The sequence below is a fragment of the Narcine bancroftii genome, chromosome 5, assembly GCF_036971445.1.
Source record: "Narcine bancroftii isolate sNarBan1 chromosome 5, sNarBan1.hap1, whole genome shotgun sequence".
Taxonomy (NCBI): domain Eukaryota; kingdom Metazoa; phylum Chordata; class Chondrichthyes; order Torpediniformes; family Narcinidae; genus Narcine; species Narcine bancroftii.
Window position 1 is genome coordinate 120,605,945 of NC_091473.1, and position 23,508 is coordinate 120,629,452.

Consider the following 23,508-nt stretch of genomic DNA (forward strand, 5'->3'; position numbering starts at 1 on the left):
CTTCATAAATGATAGCATAGAGTATAAGAGCTGGGAAGTGATGTGTGAGTGTTAAGGCATTGGTGAGGCCAGGTTTGGAGTATTGTGTTCAGTTCTGGTCTCCAGTTATAGGAAGGATACAGATAAGGTGGAGAGGATGCAGAGAATATTTACAAAGATGTTGCCTGGCTTACAGCATCTAGAGTACAGAGAAAGATTAAGGAGACTGGGACTTTTTCATTGGAACGTAGACAGTTGAGAGGGGATTTGATAGAGGTATTTAAAATTATGAAGGGAATAGATAGACTAGACATGAGTAGACTCTTTCCCCTGAAGGCAGGGGAGGTTGAAACAAGAGGGCCTAAGTTAAGGGTAAGGGAGCAAAACTTTAGGAGAAATGTTAGACGATGCTGCTTCACTCAGAGAGTGATGGCAGAATGGAATGATCTTCCAAGAGAGATAGTTGCGGCACCACCCCCTCATCCAAATTATTAATATAAATGATAAACAACAGGGGAACCTCCACTGATCCCTGAGGCACACCGCTCATCACAGGCTTCCATCCTGACAGACAGTTGTCCACCATGACTCTCTGCTATCTTCCAGCCACCTCTGAACCCATCTCACTATCTCTCTATTAATCCCTAGTGACTAAACTTTCCTTACTAACCTTACATGTGGAACCTTACCAAAAGCCTTACTAAAATCCAAATAGATCACGTCAACTGCCCTACCTTCATCCATTTTTCTTACCCTCCCTATATCTAAGTCCCAAGCCCAATAATGAATGTCCATCCAGGGGTGCAGTGCTGCAGTGCCAGGGCTCACTTGAGTACCACTCCAGGCCGGCATCTCATCGGGCTGCTTCAGCACCTCGCTCGATGCAGAATGAATGGGCAAAATGTCTGCCTTCATCTTCGTTACCCCTAATCCCCCATCCAGCTTGAACCTCTCTGCATTTCCCTGGCGTTGGCAGAACAGTTCCAGTTGTGAGGGGGATTATGGGTAATGGGAAAAATGGCTGTCTTTGATCGATGCTGGCGGATGGGCACTAGATGGCAGAGACAGGCACAGACATCTCTGCAGTGGCCAGTTCCCTGCTGCCTCCACCGGCATCATCGGACAAGGCTTACTTTTGCCCTCTGAACAGCTGGTTTCTAGGTGGATTGTTGCACAGAGGGAGCTTCTGAGAGATGGAAGCCAGCCACCTTTGGAAATGTTTTTGGGGCATGATGAGGTGGCTGCTGTCTGTGCAGGTCAGTGGATGAGGAAGGGTATAGGGGGGGTGGGGGGGTCAAGGTGGCGGGTTGTTGATCAGATTGTTTTGGGGGGAATAAATGGGACCACTAAAGGAAATCGGTTCTAGGCAAGCAGGCTGGTTGTGAAGGCTGGCCTCCTGCCCCATGTCCCGCTAGCCAAACAAGTTTCTGACAGTAGGCCCTTTCAAAGTGCCGTGTAAAATGGGGTTAACCGGGCAATTTGATACCCAGGTGCTACAGTTTAAAAGTGGTTATTAACTCACCGGCTGCAGAGTGACAGGGGCCGCTGTTCTTTACCCCTCTGTCAGAGTGTATGCCAGTCAGAGCAGAGCGCAGCACTCCAGTGCGAGGCAAAAAAGAGGTGGCGAGTGCCCAGGCACAATCCCCCCACTCTACACAGGTAACCCTCACCTTCTCCTTAATGACGACTCGCCATCAGTGCCAAGCCCTTATTCACAAAACTCAGACGCTCCTGCAAACACCAAATGTGTGTGTATAGATGTGTATGTGTTACAGAGGAGGTGGGGAAAATGACATCAAATAGACACTTAACACCAAGACTTATTGCAGCAGCGTGAAATACAAGAACAGGTGACTCAAAGCAATATCACATTGCTATTGGCTATGGGTGTAGAGATACTCCACCCTACTGGTATAACAGATGGAGATGCTTTTCCACTGGCCAGTTTAGTGGTGGTATAGTCTAAAGCACAGTATTAGTATAACACTTGTCTGGTCCATGTCTATGGCATATCATGCAGAGACATACCACGTTCTGTGCAATCATCCCACAGTGGGGAAGCAGCGACACACTCGCCGGCGAGTGGTTCTGCCTGGCAGCGAGGCAAGGGCTGCAACTGACAGGCACATTCCCGCCATGCATTCAAACTTTGCCGACCGACTCAAGCGAGAGGGGTGCTCTGAAGTCCCTCACTGTGTTGAAAAGCCCTATTTCCTGCGCACGTGCACACAGATAAAGACACACATGGCGACAACTTCACGACAACAACCGCAACTAATAAAAAGCCATAGCAGCATTTTTCAGCCATGCTTTATCGGGTTTTGAATTTCAATTAAGAGATGAGTGAGTGCCCAGTGCGCGTGTGTCGCACTGCTGAGTGGAGAAAGTTTCGTCCTTTTTTCACCGTTGGGCTAACAATTGGTTTTTGAGAAGAGTTGAAAGTTCACGGTTCGAGCTACGTTGGGTTGATATGTTGCAGTGCTGTTGAATCACCACACGTGACCCACAACAGACACAGTGATTTCACTTTGTTCAAAAGGTTAGTGTGTGGTGGTTTTTTGGACAGTTTTTTTTAAAAACAGTGGGTGGGGGGGCGGGGGGTGCCGATGTCTTTGGCAGCCCTAGGACGCCCCTTTACCTAGATATGCCATCTGTTCACAAGAATGATTTTGAGAATGAAAGCATTATAGTATGAAGAGCATTTGACAGCTCTTGGCCTGTATTCATTGGAATAACAAGCGATCTCATTGAAACATTTCAAATGTTGGAAGGCATGGACAGCACAGATGTAGAAAGATTGTTTCCCATGGTGAGAAAGTTCACAAGTTAAAGGAGCAGAAGCAGGCCATTAGGCCCATCAAATCTGTCTCATGACTCTACACTAAGCTGAATTATGTTCACACCTAGTTCCAACTTCCAGCCTTTTCCCCACATCCCTTGATAATTTACTAATGAGATACTTATCCATTTCCTGTTTAAATTCTCCCAGTGATCTGGCCTCCACTGCTTTGTGCGGCAGCGAGTTCCACAGACCTACGACCCTCTGACTAAAGAAGTTCTTCCTCCTTTCTGTTCTAATTGGACAACTTCTAATTTTAAGACTATGACCCCTTGTCTAGGACAAGAGGGCACAACTTCAGGATTGAAGGGCATTTGCTTACAACAGAGATGTGGAGGAATTTGTTCAGCCAGAGGGTGGTAAATCTGCTGAATTTATTGCCACAGGCAGTTGTGGAGGCATTGAGTGCATTTAAGGCAGAGATTGATGGGTCCTTGATTAGCCAGGTTATTTGGGAAAGGCTGGGTAGTGGGGATGAGGGATAAAATGGATCAGGACAATTAAATGGCAGGGAATAGCCTATTCTACTCCTATTTCTTATGGTCTTATTTATCTCTCCCATCCCATTTAAAGCTCCTCACTCTCATTTAAAACCCATGTCCTTGTAACGGCCTGCTATCCGGGAGGTAACCCGATACACAAAATGGCGGATGAATGCGCCGATCTCGCAAGGCCTGTGCAGGCTATTGGTCTTTCTCCCCGGCTGACTACCCGCGCGATGAGAACACCAACCAATCCGCAGCCGGAATGCTGTTAACGTCACTTCCGTCAGCAATGGCGGGAAAGCCAGGCCCAGTGGCAGGAGACTGGGCCTATATAACCAGGAGCAGAGAGAGCAATAAATTAGTCTTGACTATAAACACATCAAGTGCATGTCATTCTTCCACTCTCTGCTGTAGCGCCCACTACAACCTCCAATTTAAAAAACCCATGTCATGGGAAACAGACACAGGCTATCTATCCTATCCATGCTCTCTTAATTTTATATACTCCTATAAGATCACTTCTCAATCTGTTTTACAACATAGAAAACAGACCCAGTTTGTCTAATATTTATCATTTTTAAAATACATACAAAACAAAACTTTTTAAAACAAAAACTATACCCTTACTACCTCCCTTCTCCCTACCCTCCTCCCACCCCACCCCTACATCCCTCCCCCCATGTCGGAGCAAAATACATATTTCAAATAATTATCGGTTGCTGTGGAGTGTGTCAACCCTTTACATTTTTTTTTAAATCTACCGTACATCCAAACTCATACATTTCAAATATGGAGTCCACATTTTAACAAAAAAAGGATAATTATTTTGTAAATTGTAAGTTATCTTCTCTAAATAAAGACACGATTTTAGATCATTATGCCATCTTTGTATATTCAATTCAACATTGATCTTCCACATAAAAGCAATACATTTTCTAGCTACAGCTAACCCCAAAATGAAATTTGGAATTTATCCAATCGTAGACCAGCTGTTAATGTAGTAGTATAACCCAATATACACAATAATGGATCAAGTTGTAATTCAATCTTGAACAAATCTTCAAAAAACTTAATAATTTTTCCCCCAAAAAGGTTTAACTTTTTCACATGTCCATACTGAATGTAAGAAGAAAACACAAATCTGAAGAACTAAAACTGTCAACTTCTCAGGAGTTAAGTACAATTGATGTAAAAAGTTATAATTGACTGAACTATATCTCACATTAGTTAAATTCATAACACTGTCTACATGTTCATCCATTCCTCCTGAGATAACATAATGGCTAAATCTTCTCGCATTTATCCTTCATTTTATATAAGTCAACCTTAATCATCTTCTCTTATAGCAAAGCGTACATTTCAGAAATAAACCCTCTCTTCCCTTTATCAACAAGTAAAATCTCAAATTTAGTTTGTCTAGGTAAAACCAGATTCCGGCAAAATTTTCTGTCAATAATGCCCAGACTTGATAGTAAGTAAATAAAGACCTTGATGATACACCAAATTTTTCTCTAACTCTCGTAAAAGAAAGAAACTTACCAACTTCAAAACAGTCTTCCACCAATTTAATACCTTTCGATTCCCAAGCTTTCAAGTAGGGGTTATTAAGTGAAAAAGGAATTATTTTATTCTGATATAACGGTGTCTTAGCTGAGATTTTACCTTTAGTTCCTATGATTTGATCCCTTTTATACCAGGCCTCCATTAAATGTCTCAACACTGGCAATTTATACTTGTGTAAAAGTTAAGGATTCCATTTATATATCAATTGATGGACATTGTGTTCAGAAATCTGAGCCAGTTCAACCTTAGCCCCATACTGGAGGTTGGTCAGCATCAATTTTAATTGCACTGCTTCATAATAATTCTGAAAATTTGGTAATTGAAGTCCACCCAACTCGTAGCTCCATGTCAACTTCTGTAAAGAAACTCTCAATAATTTACTTTTCCATAAAAACAATCGTACCGCCATATTGAATGACTTTAAAAAATTGGTCGAGACATTAATGTTCAGTGGAGCCTGGTTTCCCCCCACACCCACCCCCCCCCCCCCCTCCTGGAGCTGACAACCTTTTGTGTATGTATGTTTTTTTTTAATTGTTCAGATTCAGGTTGTTGGCTCTGCACCAGTCTGTTAGCGACAGCACCTCATCTCTGTATACCGACTCCTCATTCTTACTAGCAAGGCCCACCATGGTCACGTCAACAAAGGATGATGTGGTTCGAGCTGTTTAGCTGAAGTCACAAGTCAGCAGAGTGAACAGCAGTGGACTAAACACGCAGCCCTGGGGGGCACCTGTGCTCAGTGGGCTAAACACGCAGCCCTGGGGGGCACCTGTGCTCAGTGGGCTAAACACGCAGCCCTGGGGGGCACCTGTGCTCAGTGGATGAAACACGCAGCCCTGGGGGGCACCTGTGCTCAGTGGATGAAACACGCAGCCCTGGGGGGCACCTGTGCTCAGTGGACTAAACACGCAGCCCTGGGGGCACCTGTGCTCAGTGGGCTAAACACGCAGCCCTGGGGGGCACCTGTGCTCAGTGGGCTAAACACGCAGCCCTGGGGGGCACCTGTGCTCAGTGGATGAAACACGCAGCCCTGGGGGGCACCTGTGCTCAGTGGACTAAACACGCAGCCCTGGGGGGCACCTGTGCTCAGTGGACAAAACACGCAGCCCTGGGGGGCACCTGTGCTCAGTGGACTAAACACGCAGCCCTGGGGTGCACCTGTGCTCAGTGTGATGGTCTTGAAGTGCTATTACCAATCTGGACCGCTTGAGGTCTTTCTGACAGGAAGTTAAGAATCCAATTGCAGACCCAGCAGGTTCAACTTCCTCATTGGGTACTGAGGTATGATTGTATTGAATGCCAAACTGAAATCAATAAACAGCATTCGAACATTGATCAGCGCTCCTGCCTGTCTTTTGACCAATCACTCAAGTTCAATATCATTTTTACTCACCTGTTCAAGGTCTAGCTTTTTATTGTCTGGATGAACACCATACACATCCAGCCTGTAATGTCATAAAAAATCAATTTATGAAAAGCAAAGAAGACAATAATGCTGAAAGGAAATTAATCAGGCTATTTGAATATTCAGGACCAAACAGATCATGTGCATCAAAACCTTAAAGACCATTTCACTAAAGTTTCAGCTTATTACAAACAAATGTGAAGGACCATGTTTCATCATTGCTTTTGGGATCTGGGAACAGAGCTTAAACAGTAGCTATCATGGAAAAGTCTGATCTTTCACTTCTGAGAACGAGGGTTCAAGAAGATTCTCTTCAATGAAGGTTGCATTGAATAAATCCTTGAACTCTGAATTGAGGTGTCAGAATTTTCTTAAGACAATAATGTCAAAATGTTAAAAGAATAATTAGGATTGTTTTAACATATTTATTTTGAAGAATGATTGTTGATGTAGAGAATCAGGGAAGAATTTCTCCCAGAGGATCATAGTGGGGATAGTTATGTACTGCTGGAAAAATGCAAAGGCTAACATGGCTAACAAAGGAGTCAGGTCAAGGGAACAGAGGAAAGATAATGGCATCATGAACTCTGTTTCAGAGACATCCTCTCTCACTTTCATTGATGCAGTTTGGATATCCGCAGGGCAGCAAAGTGAAGCGATCAAACCTGATATTGTGGGAAATCGGGGGAATCCAGAACCAAATGAAGGATGTTCCAACGATAGGTAAGAAGTAAACTGGGAGGAAGTTTGACAAAGCTGTTCTGGGGGAAGGTGAAGTTGTAATGTCAGGTTTATAAACAAGGACAGCAGATGATAGGAAACCGTGTCGATTATGAGCCGCTGTGAAGTGCATCAATGGGAATTGAATGCTCAGTGGTTCAGTAGTGAGAGGGGGGATTCCCATGAGCAAGAGGGAATGCAAAGGTGGAAGAAGGTGCAGCTCTTTGCTGAGCTGTCCCTTTGAACAGGCAATCGTGCGATACAGGACAGCGCACAATCCCCTCCTGCATCTTGTGAGGCTCTGCTCCATGTTAATGCATGGTCTGGTAATGCCCTGAAAAAGATAGTGAACACAGCCGAAGACATCACGGGAAAAAACTCTCCCCACCATCAAGAATATCTACAGGGAATGTCGCCATCGGAGAGCAGCAGCAATCGTCAAGGATCCACTCGACCCAGCACATGCACTGTTCTCATTACTACAGTCAGGAAAGAGGTAGAGGTGCAAAAAGACTCACACCACCAGGTTCAGGAACAGCTGCTACCCCTCTAGCATCAGATTCCACAATAACAAACTCATTTATGGACTCTTACTTTTGCACTTTATTAATCTTTTTTCTCTCTGTATTGCAAGAGTTTGTTTACATTTCTTTATGCTTGTGTATGATGAGTCCATTTTCTTTCTACTGCCAATATTTGGTAATTCTGCCTCACCCACAGGTAAAAGAATCAACTACTTTCCATATTAGGTCTACGAGCTGCCTTCTTTTTAAGAATCTTGCCTTGCATTTAACAGGTCCTTAAAACTATAATTAGTGAACTAATTGAATTACATTAAAAAGAGAAAATTAATGACAAGTTGGATAATAAATATTCACAATAATCTGCGTGCAAAAAAAGTGGCTTGCAATAGTGCAGACAGTCCATGATTAATGTACAGAGGAGCGAGACATTAAGGAGAATCTGATAGATCCTGAAAAAAAATCTGCTCTTTAACCTAAAGATGCTGGTTTCCAGACTTCTGCCCAAAGATAGCAGTGAGAAGAGATTGTGACCAGGGTGATGGGGTTCTTTATGATGTTGGCTGCCTTCAAGGCAATGCCTCACATAGATGTCGCCAATCGATGAGAGGCTTCCACATAGACCTAGCTATGTTTGCGACATTCCTGGGCACTTGCATTACCGAAGACAGGCTGCATTCCCACCAGCCAGTATACTTTACTCAGTGCACCTGTAGAAGTTCCATGGATTATTCAACAACATGCCAAATCTCCTTAAACTTCCTCAAAAGTAGACGTATTGCTGAGACTTCTTCACAAGTCCTTGTGTCCTCAATGCCCTTACACCAGGAAAGATCACTGAAATATGGTTTCCTAGGAACATGAAGCTTCTGAATCTCTCTACAGGCATGCAGTCCCTCCACCACTCTTCCCTAAAATTATCAATAAAATCCTTGGTCTGGGTGATGTGAAGCTAGATTTGTTGCTCTGGCTTCACCCAAGCAGGTTCTTAATCTCCATCACGTAGTTGGATTCATCATTTCTGGTGGTGTCTTCAGTGAATTTGTAAATTGAGTTGGAGCCAAACTTGGCTGCACAACCATGAGTATACAAGAAATAGAGTAGGCTATGGTTAACATGTAGGAGATGATGTTGCTGAACCACACTGATTGGTGAACTAGAAGATCCAAGGCTAGAGGGATGAACAAAGTCCCAGGACCTTTAGCTTGGTCATGAGATTTGCTGGCTATGATGGTGTTGAATATCAAACTGTGCCTGTGGTTTACATCAGCCATTCTCAACCTGTTCTTTTTGGCTATGGATTCTGCTCAAAGTCTATGGCTCCCTACCCTGTGAAGCAGTCAAGTTGAGTTGGGTTCTTCCATAATTCTATCCTACCAATTACATTAAAAAATATATTTTTTTTAAAATTAAGAATGGCTGATTTAGATCAGTACTTTTCAACTTTTTTCTTTCCACTCACATACCACTTTAAGTATGCCATAAGTGCTCCGTGATTAGTAAGGAATTGCTTAAGGTGGTGTGTGGGTGGAAAGAAAGAGTATGAAAACCACTGTTTTAATCATTCCAAATTGACTCTTATGTGCACGGTTTCATAAGGAAATGGGCCGATGACAATTTTTCTCAAGCAAAATATTTCAGTACTATTTATTGGGTCTAGAGCAGTGGTTCTCAACGTTCCCTTCCCACTCACTTACCACATTAATAAGCAATCCTTTACTAACCACAGAGCACTGATGGCATAGGGATTGCTTAAAGTAGCATGTGAAAAGTTTGAAAACCACTGTTCTAGATGACCAAATGCAGAGTGAAAGGACCAGCATGACAGCATCCACGGTCAACCGGAAGGTAACAATCGGTAAAAAAGTCCCAGTCTTCCACGAGATAGGAATTGGTTCGCTCCATAGCCAACCTGTCATGGTAGACATCAGAGCCATCGGCTGATAGTGAGGCACCTCACCTTGCTGATCTTGGACACCACAATGACATATCCTTTTTAAAAAAAATACTGCCTGGACCAGGCGCTTTCTGAGGAGTCACTCTCCTTGAAAGTTCTGTTCACCTCCAAGACTGGGAGCACAGAGTCATAAGGCAATTTTAAAAAAAACATAAGGCACAGGAGCAGAAGCAGGCCATTCAGCCCATCAAATCAGTTCCATCCTCCCATTCCTCCATGAGCTGAGTCATTTGCCCACTCAGCCCCACTCCTCTGCCTTCTCCCCATAACCTCTGACACCCTGACTATACAAGAGAACATTGCTTAGCAGATCCCCCACATCAGTTTGACTTAGAAACAATGACAATGAAGTAATTGCAATCCAAGTCTGAATCCTGGAAATTCCTACCAAAAGCAGAGTCGAAATTTCACCATCAGAAGGACTGCAGAGGTTCAAGAGGTGGGACACCACTTTATCAAGGGGAATTGGGGAGGAGCAACAAACCTGGCCTTTGATGCCAACATCCTAACGCGCGTATAGGCTGGTGCCAGCATGAGAATGTGATCACAGATGGGGGGAGGGGGTCCCTGAAGTCAGTAACATGTTCTCCAGTCCACTTCCTCGCTGGATGGCAAGCAACCTGCATCTCATCTGGTGTTACGACTGGCCTATAAAACTCAGTGGAAGTTTTTAGGACCAGCTCCCCTATTCCACTTGTTTTAAATCAATCAAGATTAACCAACTCAATTCAACATTTAAAAGAAAAATCGATCGAGTGCCTTCGCCTTCACTCACCTGGTGCCCTGCTTCCTTGTTCCGCGCTCGGCAGGCGGAGGCAGTGGAATTGTATGGAGCGACAGGTTCCCATTGAACAAGCAGCCGCTCCTTAGCAACAGTCAGCGCGCAAGTTACAAGGTAATAACCGACCGGAGCCAACTGGCGTTGACCGGGCCAGGCAGTGAAGTCTTTCCAGTGGTTCATCCACAAAGCATCTTTAGCCAACCCCTCAAGTCCCATCCACATCAAACTGGAAAATAAATGATCGAGCCCCCTAATTACTTGAAACATTGGCTTTGATTTAATCAGTATTGGGGGGGGGGGGCATCACAGTTCATGTCCAGCCTATGGTAGGTGCTGGCACAGCTAATTGGGACCCAGCTGCTCCACACCATGGCTGACCATTCACAGTCCAAATGGCACGCCTCTAAGGCCTGGATTGGGTGGACGAGCTCCCATGGGTGCCTTTTGGCTCCCTAAAAAAAAAGACCGGCACGTCTTTGGCAGAGTTGGTATACGACGCCCTCGCTGACGGTTCCAAGCGAGTTTGCGCCAATGGTCCGTGGCGCAGAGGAGACACCCGCGGCAGAGGTCACAAGATTCCGAGAGAAGGTAGGATCACGAGCTCCTGTCCCAACCTTGTGCCACAGACCAACACCTTCCTTTGTCCCCAAGGACCTCCAGGACTGCAACTGTGTCTTCATCCACTGGGCCATATGAGGGTCCGTTCGGGGGGGTTCCAGAACATGACCACATTCATCCTTAGCATAACCTGTCATGAGGAGACCTTTACCATTGACCACCTTGACCTGGAGCACCCTGCAACTGTGCCACCCCCTCGAGACCATGTATAAACCTCCACGAATGTGGTCTTTGCAAGGTACCTCCTGAGTATCCGAGCCCAAGTACCCGGGGAGGTGGCCAAGTCTTACCTGGGAGCCCTGCGTGAGTTGGCCCGACCTTGTCTGACTGAACCAGGGTAAATGAAAGGGAGGTTGAGAGGCTAATCAGAGACGCCTACATCCGAGGGCTGTCAGGCAGAAGCTGCTGGAAGAAAATATCTACTCTCTGCCCAAAACAGTGGAAGTAGTCCAAACCCTGGAGGTAGCAGCCCTGCGCACTGAAGACTTCAATTCCAGGCTTCCTCAGGCCTCCACGTGGTCAGCACATTTGGCTGCTGTGGCCCTGGATCAAGCTGGTGAGAAAACTTCGCTGCTGCGGGCACCCAGCACCCATGTAAGTACTGTGGGTCTGATCGTCGATCGCACCAAAACTGCCCGGCCAAAAACCAATATTGCTCGAGGTGTCGCAAGAAAGGCCACTTCACCAAGGTATGCCTCCCAAAGCCAGCCAGCAGCTCAGTGGCCCTCTACGACCTCCCCCCCCCCCCCCCCACCACAGTCCCCACCACGTGCGATTGCCGGGCAACCCGCAGTCACTTCTGGCCTCCCCAGCCACGGTGGCCCAAATTCCCTCCTTGCCAGCAATGATCACCGCTTGCACGTCATATGCCCAGACCAGCCCTCGCTCTCGCTAGCGCCGCCTCCCAAAGACTACAGCGATGTCATGTCCGGTCTACGGAATGATGTCACTTCTGCTGGCCGTGATGATGTCGCCCTCCCTGACAGCCAGTGGTGTGACATCACTACCCCGGGCACACCGAGCGCAGCCGGGAAAGAAGGCCAGCCATGCCTCACCCTTCTATGCGGCGTCACCATCTTGGGTCGGGCAGGTGTGGATGCTGCCAACACTGAGGCTCTCCCAAGCCTCCAACGATGATCATGTGGTCAACCACAGGCGCTGACCAGGCCACCCTACCGAAACACCCCACACCTCTAGACGCCATTAACCACCGCACACCGCACCCCTCGACTACAGAGAGCACCACTGGTCGACACTCACCTCTCATGATGTCTACAGAGGACACCGACGACCACAACTCACCTCCATCGGGGAATGACGACTCAAACCCCAAGATGGTCCTAGCAGCCACCATCCTGACCAAGAACATTCCTCACGACCTCAGCCGCTTCAAAACATAAAAATCAATGGACAGGTAACAAAGTGCCTAATCGACAGTGGCACCACTGAGAGTTTCATTTACCCGAGCGTGGCCCACTCACTAAAGCTAAAAATCCACCCACCACCTCCTCGATTGCCTTCGCCGCCAAGGACCGGACTATCAATACCCTCGGGCGCTGCTCGGCCGAACTGACTGTGGGGGGAGTGACATACACTGGGTTCAGGCTCCTGGTTATGCCCAAAATCTGCGCCCCAATCCTCCTGGGCTTAGCTTTCCAGTGCCATGTTTGGCTACCCCTCATTTATCCACAGTGACTGGGGGTCTAGTTTCATGAGTGAGGAACTACACCAGTACCTGACATCAAGGGACATCGCAATGAATCACACGACTAGTTACAACCCAAGAGGTAATGGGCAAGTGGAACGTGAAAACGGGATGATCTGGAAGGCAGTTCTCCTGGCCCTTAAGTCAAAAGGGCGGTCCATAGAATACTGACAGGACGTTCTTCCTGAGGTGCCCCATGCCATTCGGTCACTTCTGTTCATGGCTAACGAGACCCCTATGAACGCCTATTTTCATTCCTCAGGAGATTGGTGACGGGAACATCTCTCCCGTCATGGGTCACGTCCCTGAGACCAGTGCTCCTGCGTAGACACGTGTGGACACACAAGGCCGAACCCCTGGTTGAGCAGGTGTTCCTCCTACATGTGAACCACAACAATGCCTAAGTTAGGTTCAGCAGTGGCAGGGAGGATATCATCTCAACCAGGAGCACCCACCAGAGCACAGCATCCTCCAGCCCAGGACCCCACCGACCTGACACTCACCCCCAACCCTGGACAGCTATGGGGCACTCAAGATCTCCTTGGGCACCAAGGACTTGCTACAACTGTGGGGAACAAACCCACCCCACCCCCGCCCATCCGATGCAATACACACGCCTTAACCCCGGCCACTCCTCCACGCTGCACCACACCAGCTGCTCAGGCCCTTGCCCACAGCCCACCCACACCCTCACCAACCAGTGACCAGGAGCCAGTCCTGCGACGGTCGCAGAAACTCCGACAGCCTCTGGACCATCTCAATCTGTAAATACTGTGTATATGTTTTGGGGCTCTTTACTGCAACTCCCCCCCTCCCCCACCCCGGGACAGTTTTAAAGAAGTGGATGAATGTGGTGGCCTACTGCAGGGGGAATCCTCTGTACCTGCAGAAGAGCATGGGGACAAGACAACATCTGGGCCGGCTGTCAATCAGCCGACGTGAATGGACCAAGCCCCACCCGGTCGGGTGTCAATCACCCTCTGAGATATAAGCCTGAGCCAGCCCTTCGAAGACATTCTCAGGGTTTACAGCAGCAACTACTCACAGCCAGCTCTGTGGAAGTTTATGTCGAATAAAGCCTGTTGTACGGTCTTTTGGTTTTGTGTGTTTTGCTTCTGACTGACAGCTCACCACACAGGGGAGTGGGACTGAGCGGGCGAATTAATCAGCTCACAGAGGAATGGGAGAATGGAGCCGACTTGATGGGCTGAATGGCCTGCTTCTTCTCCTATGCCTTATGGTTTTTTTAATTGTCTTATGACTCTGCAACCAGTCTCAGAGGTGAACAGAACCTTCAAGGAGAGTGACTCCTCAGAAAGCGCCTGGTCCAGGCAGTATTTTTTTTAAAAAGGATATGTTATTGTGGTGTCCAAGAACAGCAAGGTGAGGTGCCTCACTATCAGCCGATGGCTCTGATGTCTACCATGACAGGTTCGTTATGGAGCGAACCAATTCCTATCTCAGGGAAGACTGGGACTTTTTCACCTATTGTTACATTCCGGTTGACCGTGGATGCTGTCATGCTGGTCCTTTCACTCTGCATTCGGTCATCTAGAACAGTGGCTTTCAAACTTTTCACATGCTACTTTAAGTAATCCCTATGCCATCAGTGCTCTGTGGTTAGTAAGGGATTGCTTATTAATGTAGTTTGTGAGTGGGAAGGGAAAGTTGAGAACCACTTCTCTAGACCCAATAAATAGTACTGAAATATTTTGCTTGAGAAAAATTGTCATCGGCCCATTTCCTTATGAAACCGTGCACATAAGAGTCAATTTGGAATGATTAAAACAGTGGTTTTCAAACTTTTCACATGCTACTTTAAGTAATCCCTATGCCATCAGTGCACTGTGGTTAGTAAAGGATTACTTATTAATGTGGTATGTAAATGGGAAGGGAACGTTGAGAACCACTGCTCTAGACCCAATAAATAGTACTGAAATATTTTGCTTGAGAAAAATTGTCATCGGCCCATTTCCTTATGAAACCGTGCACATAAGAGTCAATTTGGAATGATTAAAACAGTGGGGTTTCAAACTCTTCCTTTCCACCCACACACCACAAGCAATCCCTTACTAATCACTGAGCACTTATGTGATAGTACAGATTCTATCACCAATGTCTATATGTACAGATTGTAGTGTAGGATGACAGTGATTGGCTGAGAGTGTAGCCACACCTACTGGCAGGTCTTAAAGGATTGCTCCTAGCCAGACGAGGTCATTCTGGACTGGTCGACCTACATGTGATATGCTCCAGTCTTTTAGTTAATAAAAGCCTTGGTTTGGATCAACAAGTCTTTGGTTCTTTCGACGCGCTCTACAACCTATGGCATACTTAAAGTGGTTTATGAGTGGAAAGAAAAAAGTTGAAAAGTACTGATCTAAATCAGCCATTCTCAATTTTTTTAATGTAGTTGGTAGGATAGAATTATGGAAAAACCCAACTCAACTTGACTGCTTCACAGGGCAGGGACCCATAGACTTTGAGCAGAATCCATAGCCAAAAAAAAAACAGGTTGAGAATGGCTGATGTAAACCACAGGCACAGTTTGATATTCAACACCATCATAGCCAGCAAATCTCATGACCAAGCTAAAGGTCCTGGTACTTTGTTCATCCCTCTAGCCCTGGATCTTCTAGTTCACCAATCAGTGTGGGTCAGCAACATCATCTCCTACATGTTAACCAGAGCCTACTCTATTTCTTGTATACTCATGGTTGTGCAGCCAAGTTTGGCTCCAACTCAATTTACAAATTCACTGAAGACACCACCAGAAATGATGAATCTGACTACGGGATGGAGATTAAGAACCTGCTTTTGGGAGTAACTGAACTGGGTTTGCTCCCTGCCGTGGACGTCACTGTCTTCATTGGTGACATGGAGAAGCCCTGGGCCTTAGGGTTTGACACATCATCTTGCTAAATGGAGGCCCCACTATGCTGCTTGGTATGCCACAGGATATCCGCGTGGGCTGCTACTTTGTGTGGGTCATTAAAATTGTCGTCATTGATGAGCTGGATATCTTCTGGCACCTGCTCGAGAAAGACTCATTTGAACAATAAACATGGCCTAGGGCCCTCTGCTAGTGCCAGGATATTGTTCATTATGGCCAATGGCGCATGGTTGCCTAAGCTATCCATGTGAAGTAACCATTCTGCGCGCTCATGATGGGATGGGTGGAGGAGGAGTCATGTGATGGAGTAGTGGCCAGTCGGGGAACTCCAGCCCTCTCCGGAAAAGTTTTAAAAAAACAGAGAAAATGCAAAGGCACAAACATGAAAATTAAAATAAAGTGAAAGTAAAGGTGAGAAGAAAATGGCAACGAAGAAAGAAAAGTCGAAAGTAACGGGAAGAAGAGAAGAAGAAAAGACATCGGAAGAAGAAGGTGAAGGCCTTACCTGTCCGAGGAGGCCCGCTGTGGAGAGAGAAGCCCGCTCCCTCAGGTCAGTCGAAGTCCCGAGCTCGGAACTACAAAAATGGCTCGCGGAGCCAAGCAAAAGTGCGCAAGGAGTTAAAGAAAATAATAAGGAAATTTTTATGGAAAGGGGGGAAACCGAGGATAGCACTAGATAAATTAATAGAATGGTATAAACAAGGAGGCTTACAACTGCCAAACTTTAAAAATTATTATAAAGCCGCACAATTAAGATACCTATCAGATTTTTATCAAACAAGGGAAAAGCCAGATTGGACTAGATTAGAACTAGATAAAATAGGGGAGAAGATACCCGAACATATATTATATAAATGGCATGAAAAATTGGTACAACGCAGGAATTCTCCAGTATTACATCATCTGCTCAATATTTGGAAGAAGATTAATGTAGAAAGGAATAAAACAAATGACCAATTACCAAAACTAATACTGACGCAAAATCAGCTAATCCCTTTTACAATAGATAACCTTTCCTTTAGAGAATGGGAGAAAAAAGGGATCAAAAGAATAGAAAATTGCTTTTCGGGAAATAAATTATTATCCTTTGAACAAATGAAGGATAAATATAATATAACTCACGATACAGTGTTGGCATACTACCAACTGAAAACCTACTTGAAGGACAAATTGGGAAGCAGTCTGAGGTTATCAGAGGGAAGTAATTTTGAATATGTGATTACAGACACAATGATAATCAAAAAATTTATAACAAACATGTATATTAAACTACAAGAAAAGGAGAATGAGGAAACAAATGGTAAAACTAAACAAAAATGGGAACAAGATCTAAACATAAAGATAAAGAAGGAAACATGGGAGAAGTTACGCTCAGGAACTATGAGAAATACAATAAATACAAGATTACGTATGATACAATATAACTGGATACACAGGCTATATATTACACCTCAAAAGTTAAATAAATGGGACCCAACAGTATCTGACAGATGTTTTCGCTGTAAAAAGGAAATGGGAACAACAATTCATGCAATCTGGACATGTGAGAAAGTGAAAAAATTTTGGGAAGATCTAAACCAGATATTAAATAAAATCACAGAAAGCAATATACCAAAAAACCCAGAGATCTTCCTCCTAAGTAACATAAAAAACAAAGAATTTGGACTTGATTTGGATGGTGCACAAAAAAGATTTGTTAAGATAGCCATAGCTGTAGCAAAAAAATGTATTATGTCAGCCTGGAAATTAGAAGATAACTTGAGAATACAACAATGGTATATAGAAATGAATAAATGTATTCCATTAGAAAAAATAACATATAATTTAAGAAATAATATTACAATATTTGAACAAATATGGGAGCCATACATGAAACATAATAGAGAAAACCTACCGGGGACATCTACCACCTAAAATGACAGAAGGAGAAGAGAATGAAAAGAACTGACTCAGTGGAATTTCTTGTTTATTTTTATTGAGTGACAACATTGTTTGGCGGGTTTAATGTATCTTAGATTCTGAACTTTAAATGAATGGGAGGGGAGGTAGGGAGGGTGGGAGGGGAAGAGGGGGGGAGAAAACGACACTATATATTTGAAAAGGTAAATGTATGTATCTTGATCAATGTGGTTTATAGTGTGAAAAATAAAAAAATTAATATGATGGGATGGGTGAAAACTACAGATCAGGAATGCCTTGATTGTTTCATACCTATCCACAACTGGTGGCTGGTGTAGGAAGTCAATGATGTGGCTGTGGGTCTACTGTGCGAGATGACCAAGGCCAGTCTCTCATTCATTGCCAACTTAGTGCACACAGTTCTTGCTCCGTTGGACCCACCAATCAATCTTCTACAAAAAGAGTGCATTGACTTGATGACAGGTTTAGATATCATGGGTAGTGCAGCAGCTTGTGTACAGAGACTCCATTGTGACGAGGAGTTTAATAAGGTGTGGAACATGGTCATGGCTGTCAGCGCATTGCTGAGTCCCGCAATCAAACGGGACGCAAAGTGAACACTACTATGGACGGTTAGGTTTTTATGGGAACTACAGGACAGAGAAATGATCATGAAAAAAACTGAAGTCTGGAGTGTGTACAACAACACCATTGATTCAGTGCTTGGAGAGATAGACCACAGATTCAGCAAGTACAACTCACAGTTGGCTAGTGCACTTGTGGCACTGAATCCAGAAAGTGATACATTTCTTGATGTAAAGCAGTGGTTCTCAACCTTTTTCTTACAGTTCACATACCACATTAAGTATTCCCAATGCCATAATTGCTCTCTGATTAGTAAGGGATTACTTAAGGTGGTATGTGAGTGGAAAGGGAAGGATGAGAATCACTGCTCTAGACCCAATTACTGAAATATTTTGGTTGAGAAAAATTGTCACTGGCCCATTTCCTTTGGAGTTATGAAATCGTGCACATAACAAGTTGTTAGAAACAGAAGTACCTTCACAGAAATTGCTCGAGACAAAAATTGAGAACAAAGAACATTTATTATACAACAATGCAAAGTTGGGTGCTTCCCCTTACCCTGGGAATACACACACACACTGGGGCTCACCCAACTTTTATACAGTTTATTTCAGTATAGAAATACCCTCCCCCTTACATTCTTCTGCCTCCTGGATGAGTTTGGCATTAGGCAATCCTGTCTGCCTATGTGCTGTTTCTGTGAACTTGGAGAACCGTGGGGGGGTGGGGGGGGTATGCTGTCTGTGTCCCATCATGTCATTGTCCTTCTTCACAAACCTGCCTTTGTTCTAATTCACACCTTCCCGACTCTCAGGCTACAACCTCTTCATATGCAGAACTTGCTAATACTGTCTAGAGCTTACTAATTACATATGTGGAACTTGCTTATTCTGTCTAGGGCTAGAAGACCCTTATCTTATTCAGACTAACTTTACTTCCTACATTCTATTATCTATTATCTATCCTTATCTTATTCATACTGGTGAGGTGAACTTGCTGATTCTGTCTAAAAGGCTAGAAGACCCTTATCTTATTCAGACTAACTTTCTTCCTACATTCTAATATCTATTCTTATCCTATTCATACTGGCTTTATTCATTACACATATTTTTATATCAGTTTTACTCATCTCTCACAAAGTCAACTAGGTATAATTAAAACAGTGGTTTTCAAGCTTTTTTCTTCCCACCCATATACCACCTTAAGTTCTTTCTTTCTTTGGCTTGGCTTCGCGGACGAAGATTTATGGAGGGGGCAAAAAGTCCACGTCAGCTGCAGGCTCGTTCGTGGCTGACAAGTCCGATGCGGGACAGGCAGACACGGTTGCAGCGGCTGCAGGGGAAAACTGGTCGGTTGGGGTTGGGTGTTGGGTTTTTCCTCCTTTGCCTTTTGTCAGTGAGGTGGGCTCTGCGGTCTTCTTCAAAGGAGGTTGCTGCCCGCCAAACTGTGAGGCGCCAAGATGCACAGTTTGAGGCGTTATCAGCCCACTGGCGGTGGTCAATGTGGCAGGCACCAAGAGATTTCTTTAGGCAGTCCTTGTACCTTTTCTTTGGTGCACCTCTGTCACGGTGGCCAGTGGAGAGCTCGCCATATAACACGATCTTGGGAAGGCGATGGTCCTCCATTCTGGAGACGTGACCCATCCAGCGCAGCTGGATCTTCAGCAGCGTGGACTCGATGCTGTCGACCTCTGTCATCTCGAGTACTTCGACTTTAGTTGCCCATTCAGAGCCAGCTCTTCAGCGCTTGACGTCCTGCTTTGCGGAAACTGCCAAAATGTTTGGCCTGGAAGTCAGCCTGAAGAAAACTGAGGTCCTCCATCAGCCAGCTCCCCACCATGACTACCAGCCCCCCCACATCTCCATCGGACACACAAAACTCAAAACGGTCAACCAGTTTACCTATCTCGGCTGCACCATTTCATCAGATGCAAGGATCGACAATGAGATAGACAACAGACTCGCCAAGGCAAATAGCGCCTTTGGAAGACTACACAAAAGAGTCTGGAAAAACAACCAACTGAAAAACCTCACAAAGATAAGCGTATACAGAGCCATTGTCATACCAACACTCCTGTTCGGCTCCGAATCATGGGTCCTCTACCGGCACCACCTACGGCTCCTAGAACACTTCCACCAGCGTTGTCTCCGCTCCATCCTCAACATCCATTGGAGCGCTTTCATCCCTAACCACCTTAAGTAATCCCTTACTAATCACAGAGCACCTATGTCATTCTTCTTTGGCTTGGCTTCGCGGACGAAGATTTATGGAGGGGGTAAATGTCCACATCAGCTGCAGGCTCGATTGTGGCTGACAAGTCCGATGCGGGACAGGCAGACACAGTTGCAGCGGTTGCAGGGGAAAATTGGTTGGTTGGTTGTTGAAATGGTATGTGAGTGGAAAGAAAAAGGTTGAGATCCACTGATGTAAAGGTTGTGAAGCATATTATGGACCTGATACAATTGCCTGTAATTGAGGTAGAGTTTGAAGTTGCTAAACAGCTTTGCAGGTCACAAAAACAATGCAGCCAATTGAGAGGGATTGGACTATACAGCACATCTTCTCAAAGTACCAGACAAATAGGAGGGGAATACCCAGTGTAATGACTGCTTTCAAACATGGCATAACATTTGATACATCCACAGCAAAATGTGCGAGAATTCATTCTCCACTCTGAGAAATGTTGTTTCAGACTATCGACACACAATGTCCCACAAAAGCAAGGCCCAGTTGGTTCAGCTAGTGCTTGAGAGGGACCTAACCCAAAAATGCACAAATGAATTGCCTGCAACCAGTAAACTTGGAGGAGTGAGAAGTGAGATTGGACTGTGAACCAAATAACTTTTCTGAACTTACACACACATTACATACACATGCACTTAGAATGAGAAGGGGGTTAAGTTAGGTTAGGTTAAGGTAATAGTAATAAATTAAAGTTTGATCCTGTTTTTATGTTTAAAGAAAATTGAAGGTGACTTTTGTTTAAGTAACCATTTGTCTTGGTGAATTTCTGTTGCTGCTGGGTTTTTTGGGTCCTCTGGGCCTGTCACAATACTGCTTACAAATAATGAGCCCTGAACACATTTGTGCAAACAAAATCTTGAACATCAATGAGGTGTGAGAAGACCTTCTCTGCCTGTCCCCATAAATGCAGTATTTGAACCCAATAGATGTGTTGTCAATTGTCCTTGCCCATTGTGACTTTTGGTGTACCTTCAGACAAACCAAATTGGATAGTCAGAGAGGAGGTTCTAATCTTGTGTTTCTATGAACATTTTATCTCTCTGATGACTAAGCAGCAAAAAGTTACCAGTTTGATGAATTTGGGATTCACATTCAATCCTTCTCAACACACTGTGTTACATATATACTCAATACAACATCATGAATAGGTAGAATGAATTGGCTTTTGATGAAACTGATGTAAATTATATTGTTTGTGTCCAATGAGGAGAATGGATTTGACACGAGGTAGAAAACAGGCATGGTCTTTACAAGCTCCTGAAATATTATAGCATCAAGGCTTCAATACCCACGTGCAATTGAGCATTTTCACTATTGTCTTTCGAATTTTTGATCAGTCAAGAATTAAAATGAATTGTTCCCCTGTAGAATGGTGTGCTCATACTTTCAACAAAATGTTTCAAAGTATTTAACTTAAATTCCTTACATATGTTCCTAATATATTATGTTAATGATGTTAGAAATGCCAGTTTAAGGAACAGACATGGCAGAACTGTAAAAGATATTGAGTTTACCTACAATGCGCTTGTTTACCCTTGTTAGCTGCCTCTATGACCACTATCCTAGGTTGAGCACCAACACAATAGAATTTATGCTTTCCCATCTCCATAATCATCAAACTGAAAGCTCACTAAATATTAGAATGGTGCTTATCGCAGACTACTATAAACATTCCTTTCAGGACATAAGTTTTTAAAAAAATATTTTAAGTTTTAAGAAAATACAGAATATTGGACTCAATTAATATAATAACAATAATACATTGAATATAAAATCATAGTAAAACATACATAAGGTACAAAAAAGAGAAGGAGTCCCTCTTCTCCCAGCATTCCCTCCCACAACTCCAAGATTTGAAAGAAAAGGGGAGAGACAGCAGGGAATAGAGGAAAATAAAAAGAAAGAAAATAGAAAAGAAAAAGCAACAGGAACAAGGTTCGACATCGCAGAGTCAGATCATTTTAAAAGTATACAATTTCTCAAAAGGAGTATACTAATTAACAAATATCAAAATAAATTATAAAATCTGGACATTTAAAGTAATCTAAATAAGGTTGCCAAATTTTGACGAACAAACGATATCTATTCCTAAGACTATAAGTAATCTTCTCAAGGGCATACAACTTTACACTTCCATGTTCCAAAAATCAATGTGAAGTAGGGAATCGGATTTCCATGTTACCGCTCTACATTTCCTGGCTATTGACAATGCAATTTTAATAAATTTAGATTTACTTCTGGAGAAGTTAACTTTTATAACTGCCAAATTCCCCAGAAGAAACCAATTCTGGGTCTAGAGGGAAGTTCACCCCCACAATTTTTGTCAACATTTCCCAGAACACCAGTATTGAAATCTGTTCACAGATAGCTACCATATCTCAGTGTCGTCTTACTGCAAAGTGCTTATAATAAACACATTTGCCATGCTACATTCCACAGAAGTAATTCTTTTGATTCATAAACGGTGACACTAAGAAAAAATCAAAATATCCTACACAATTTTTAGCAGTGCACTGAAACTTTAAAGTCATGCAGATTGGACATGTACTTTGGGCAACAAACCAAGATAGTGGAACCTGCAATTACTGTGGACAATTAAGGCAGGAGATGACAAAGGTCACTTCCTCCATCAACAGATAACTGAGGAGTCTAAGAGACATAAGCTGCAAACAAAGTTCACATGTTCATTTCCTACTGCTGTATCATAGGAGAAACCTTCGTCTATTGGGTTTACTTCAGCTTCTGGAAGACCATTCCCATGTCCCAGAGGGCAGTTGTGGACAGGATCAAACCTGAGTCATCTGAACTCTGAGGCAATGTCAACTGCCACATTACTGTGGTATCATCATGAAAGAGAGCACAAAAAGCTAAATCAAACAATGGCTGGAAATGTTTGGACTGAAAGGATAGCTTCAGACAACTTTGTCTACAGACTTTTCAAAAGTACCAGCACCATTATTGGATGGTAGTTAGCTCACTGTTATTACAGTGCCAGCAGTGCTGTCTGTTAAGGAGCTTGTATGTTCTGCCCTTGACCTTTGAGAGTTTTCCCATGGGTGATCTGGTTTTCTCCCACTCTCCAAAATGTATGAGATTGGTAGATTAATTGGGTGTAATTGGGCAACATGGGATTCAATTGCCAGAATGGGCTTCTACGGTCCTATATCAATTTTTTTTTAATTAAAAAGGTGAAATTATATGGTTGTTAATATCTTAGCATCTTTGATTCTTTTTCTGTCCTTCAGTAATATCTCATTGCAAAAAACATTCTTTCCCTTCAAGCATAAAACCAAGAACTTCTGAGAGATCGA

At 44.1% G+C, this 23,508-nt stretch overlaps 2 protein-coding genes across 2 annotated transcripts in view; one reads left to right on the plus strand and one right to left on the minus strand.

Annotated features, from left to right (window-relative positions):
- The window catches only part of LOC138765329 (ciliary microtubule-associated protein 2-like), a 28,152-nt gene extending 17,683 nt beyond the window's left edge, over window positions 1–10,469 (minus strand). The window contains exons 1-3 of the mRNA XM_069942372.1: window positions 10,390–10,469; window positions 10,248–10,337; window positions 6,263–6,314 (exon numbers count right to left, since the gene is read on the minus strand). Of these exons, the coding sequence (XP_069798473.1) occupies window positions 6,263–6,314; window positions 10,248–10,337; window positions 10,390–10,469 (222 nt within the window). The remainder of the gene's footprint in view (window positions 1–6,262; window positions 6,315–10,247; window positions 10,338–10,389) is intronic.
- Window positions 10,470–10,576: 107 nt separating this feature from the next.
- On the plus strand, window positions 10,577–13,659 carry LOC138765330 (uncharacterized). The gene is made up of 3 exons (XM_069942373.1): window positions 10,577–10,583; window positions 10,662–10,841; window positions 11,311–13,659. Exons 1-3 carry the CDS (start codon window positions 10,577–10,579, stop codon window positions 12,006–12,008), a joined length of 885 nt encoding a protein of 294 aa, XP_069798474.1. The 3' UTR covers window positions 12,009–13,659.
- The last annotated feature ends 9,849 nt before the right edge of the window (window positions 13,660–23,508 follow it).

Coding starts and splice junctions, on each gene's coding strand:
- LOC138765330 (XM_069942373.1), top strand. Junction 10,842..11,310: donor TCACAAGATTCCGAGAGAAG/GTAGGATCACGA, acceptor TGCCCAAAACAG/TGGAAGTAGTCCAAACCCTG.